Below are 3,854 nucleotides of genomic sequence, written 5' to 3' on the forward strand. Positions count from 1 at the left end.
GGTGTGTATGGAACTGGTTTGCAGAAATGGGAGTAGAAGAGCTTGACTTGCACAGAGCACAGAACTTCAATCCAACTGAACATCTGTGGGATGGACTGGAACAAACTATAAACCAGGCCTGACTGCCCGACATTAGTGCCCAGCCTCGCTAATGATCTGCTGGCTGAACGGATGGAAATTAAGCCACTTTATTGTGAAAGGCCTTCCTAGAAAATGTAGAGGCTGTCTTAGCAACAACGAAAGGAACAATTTTATATCAATACATTTGGTTTCAGAATGAGATGTTGGACTGGCAGGTGTTAAAAAGACCATTGAGGATACCTGTGTATAGCTATGATAAGCAAGCAAGGCTTTATTAGGGGGAACCATGATTTTATAGTGGTATTCTAAGGCATATGGTACAACTGTATTCACTACCTTTGTCTTAGGGAGAACTGTGTCAATCAAGCTAATAGATACTTTCCATTTGGTTGACTGAGAAATGGGGTGAGTGTGGCAGAGGCTTGGGCCAGTAGGTAAAGTAAGAGCCAGAAGCAAAACGTCAGCATTAGTGAGTAGTACCAGCTGCCTGCAGAACTTTCAGCCATAAATGCAGGTTTCTTATTTAAGTAATAGAGAAGTGGTAGTCTGCAGTTCTCCCTGAGAGAAGAGTTGTGATAACAAACCATAAGCCTTCAGCTATCACTGGTTGCTGGGAGTGGTACTTTCACAAATGCTGAAGGACCACACGATACACACTCCTGTGCTGTTACTGGAATCACTGATCCTACCATTCAGGCTGTGGCTTTAATGGTCAGAGAAACATGCCTTGATAAAGGCTAGATTAGAAAGAACATTAAAGAATGACACAAAAGAAATTAGTATTGTAAGTAGTAGTAGTTCTACATTAGGGTAAGATGGTATAACGGGGAATATCATATAACAGTGCTGCCCATAAAACAAAGTGTTGCTTAAATTATTTAATATTTCCATAAGGGCTAATCAGTATATGACCATCAGACTGGCCCTTTCTGATGACAAAGGTATTAGCTAATATGCAGAGATTGGCTCAGAGTGACTATGGGATGTAAAATAAAATCTACAATTGATTTCAAACCAATTTCAATGACTTTAGAATAGACCTTTTCAAGTAAGCATGGGTGACTATTTGGTCACTTAATAATCCAACTTATTATTCTATGTGACATCATTTTATAGCTACATATCTACATAAAAAATGATTCATGTGCTCAGGAACTATTGCTGGTTATTACTGATTTTCAGTGGGTATCTGTCTACAAGTACAACTGGAAAGCAAGTGTCCATTATATTTTAAATCCATTTATTAAATCCATCAGCAAAACATTCTTTCTGTACATAGCTAATGAAGCCTAAATTGAAATATTTTACAATTTAAAAAAAAAAAAAATTATATACAAATTAGGGATGCACCGAATCCAGGATTCAGTTTAGGATTTGGCTAATATTCGTCCTTTTCCAGCAGAATCCAGATTTGGCCTAATCTATGTTTTGTCACATAAACACTGATGATGAATTTTTTTTACTGCGTGCAAAGGGTTCTCCTTAACACTGATCTTATTTGCGTATACGAACTCGGATTCGGTTTGGTATTCGGCCAAATCTTTCATAAAGGATTCAGGGTTCAGCCAAATTCCAAAATAGTGGATTCAGTACATCCATAACACAAATGAGAAAATATCATAAAATAAAATCCCATAGATATATATATATATATATACTGTACATGTACACAAATACACATATAATTATGCACCATCAGTCTGGGATACCATTCACTCTTCTGAGGGAAATATCCAGAGCTGTTGCTTTGTTATATTACCAGTTTAAGAAACAAAGTACTGGAGTGCTACATTTGTATAGCCCACAGAGGTCTGGCTATGGCTGTTTTGGGTTTCTATTGCTGTCAAAAGTCAGCTACGTTTCGGCAATTCCCTTCCTCAAGGTGTCCATTCCTTTGTAAACTCAAGATAGGAGTTAGCAGTCCAGTCACCATCTCCAGGAGAAACTTGAAGGGTGGGCTACCTGTTGATGATGAGGATAACCTTGGAAAAAGTTGTAGTGCAAAGTGGGAAGCACTTGGATACTTTCCCTTTCTGAATGTGGGGAAGAAGGGCAGGTCTGACATGGCTTGCCATCCCTCACCAGAACTGGAACCATGACCCTTTTGAGAAGAGGGGGTGTGCTGCTGGCTTCGGGCTTGACCCTTTTCATCTTGTAGCGGTGGTTTTGGAACCAGATTTTGACCTGAGTGGGAGTGAGGTGCAGAATGTGAGCCAACTGGTCCCTTTCTGGAGCCGATAGGTAGCGCTGCTGGCGAAACCTTCTCTCCAGTTCCAAAGTCTGAGCTTTTGAGAAAAGGACTCTCCGCTTTTTCTTCTTCTTCTCCTCTGTCTCTGCACTGTCAGATCCCACTTCTGATCTCTGTGTAGTGTCTGGGGAGTTGGTCTCCGACCCACTGTCATCCGAGGCTGCAATGCAAGGGAATAAATAGTCAGTAATGTTTACAGTGGCATCATATTGCAGAGAGCTTTGCCCACAGTTTTGAGACACACTAATCTCTGGCCAAATGGAGCTTACAATCTAATTTCTTGAAGCCAACTAGAGGCAGTCATATTAGATCTCCCTTACCCTATGCCCATGTTTGTAGATATTAAAGAAAATCCAGAATACCTGGAAGTAACCCAGCAAACAAAAGTAAAGCATGGCCATTGGGAAGAAACCAGGGTACTGAGAGGAAACCCAGAAAATGCAAAAAGAGCCTAGTAATTGGGAAGAGACCATGCATCTGAGTGAAACCAATAAATATAGGCAAAACACACAAAATCCAGGGAAAACAGGTCTTGGCTGGAGCTGAACTGAGGATGCCCCTGCTGTGCTTTACTAATATGCTTGCGCCACCATGTACACAATATGCTGAACATCTTTTTTGGTTATTTAGTAACAATAATATCACACATCATAAGGTTTTACCTGGAGGCCAAACTACCTCCATTATCATCCTACTTAGAAAAAATAATTCAATAATACCCCCAAATGTCATGATCACAGGATTTATACTTACAGAGAAAGTGGTTTCGCTCATTATCCAACCAGTCTTGATATGGGGTCCTACTGGTGTAATTTAAGGGTGAATCGTTCTGTATGGCTGTGCTGTCAAATTCTGGAAGACCCAAAATCCTCCGGACAGTGAAGCTTAACCCTCCAGAAGACATCTCTGTGCTGCAGGTCGTTCCCCAAGCAGAGGCAAGAAGTTGGTGGAACTGTAAGCCCTTGTCAGTGCTGAAGCTAGTGGCCTATAAAGCTGGCTCTCAGAGAGCTGCTCCTTTCCACAGTGAAGCTCAAATATTAGTGTCACTTACAGAGAGCTGCTGTTTATATAAACATCCCACCCCATTTACACACAAACACAAACTAAGCACATTCAGACCGTCCCTGTCTGCAGGATGCCAAGTACCTGAATGAGTCAAGCACTAAAGACCCTAATGGGAATAGCAGCCCCCCTCCTCTCCCTTCCACTTACTCTCACTCCTCCCAAGAGATAACCCTTAACTCCCAATGACAACAGGAAACAAGATTCATCTTTACATATTCTGTCTGATTAGCCCAAAGTGGGGACAGATAATGGGAATTGTTACTGGTGAATAACATCTTGGGTGGCATTCAGTGTCCAGCATTCCCCTCTTAAACTAACCCTACCCCCTCCCCTACCGCCAGAGTTCCATACAAGAGCCTTCCTCCTTTGCGTAGCCATGGGATGCTTAAATGTGAGTTACAACCTCAAATTAAATAACTAAAATGATTGATTCTGTTTTATGGGCAAGCCAGGGATCTAT

At 41.3% G+C, this 3,854-nt stretch overlaps 1 protein-coding gene across 1 annotated transcript; it reads right to left on the bottom strand.

Moving 5' to 3' along the window:
- Positions 1–1,307: 1,307 nt before the first annotated feature.
- nkx2-8 (NK2 homeobox 8) lies at positions 1,308–3,358 on the bottom strand. Its single transcript, NM_203620.1, has 2 exons — positions 3,083–3,358; positions 1,308–2,489 (listed from the first exon to the last, which is right to left on the bottom strand). The coding sequence occupies exons 1-2, from the start codon at positions 3,231–3,233 to the stop codon at positions 2,008–2,010; spliced, it is 633 nt and encodes a 210-aa protein (NP_988951.1). The 5' UTR covers positions 3,234–3,358; the 3' UTR covers positions 1,308–2,007.
- Between the last annotated feature and the right edge of the window lie 496 nt (positions 3,359–3,854).

This window comes from Xenopus tropicalis, chromosome 8 (genome assembly GCF_000004195.4).
Source record: "Xenopus tropicalis strain Nigerian chromosome 8, UCB_Xtro_10.0, whole genome shotgun sequence".
Classification (NCBI taxonomy): Eukaryota; Metazoa; Chordata; class Amphibia; order Anura; family Pipidae; genus Xenopus; species Xenopus tropicalis.

Coding starts and splice junctions, on each gene's coding strand:
- nkx2-8 (NM_203620.1), bottom strand. CDS start 3,233: ATGTCTTCTGGAGGGTTAAGCTTCACTGTCCGGAGGATTTTGGGTCTT. Junction 2,490..3,082: donor TGAGCGAAACCACTTTCTCT/GTAAGTATAAAT, acceptor CTTGCATTGCAG/CCTCGGATGACAGTGGGTCG.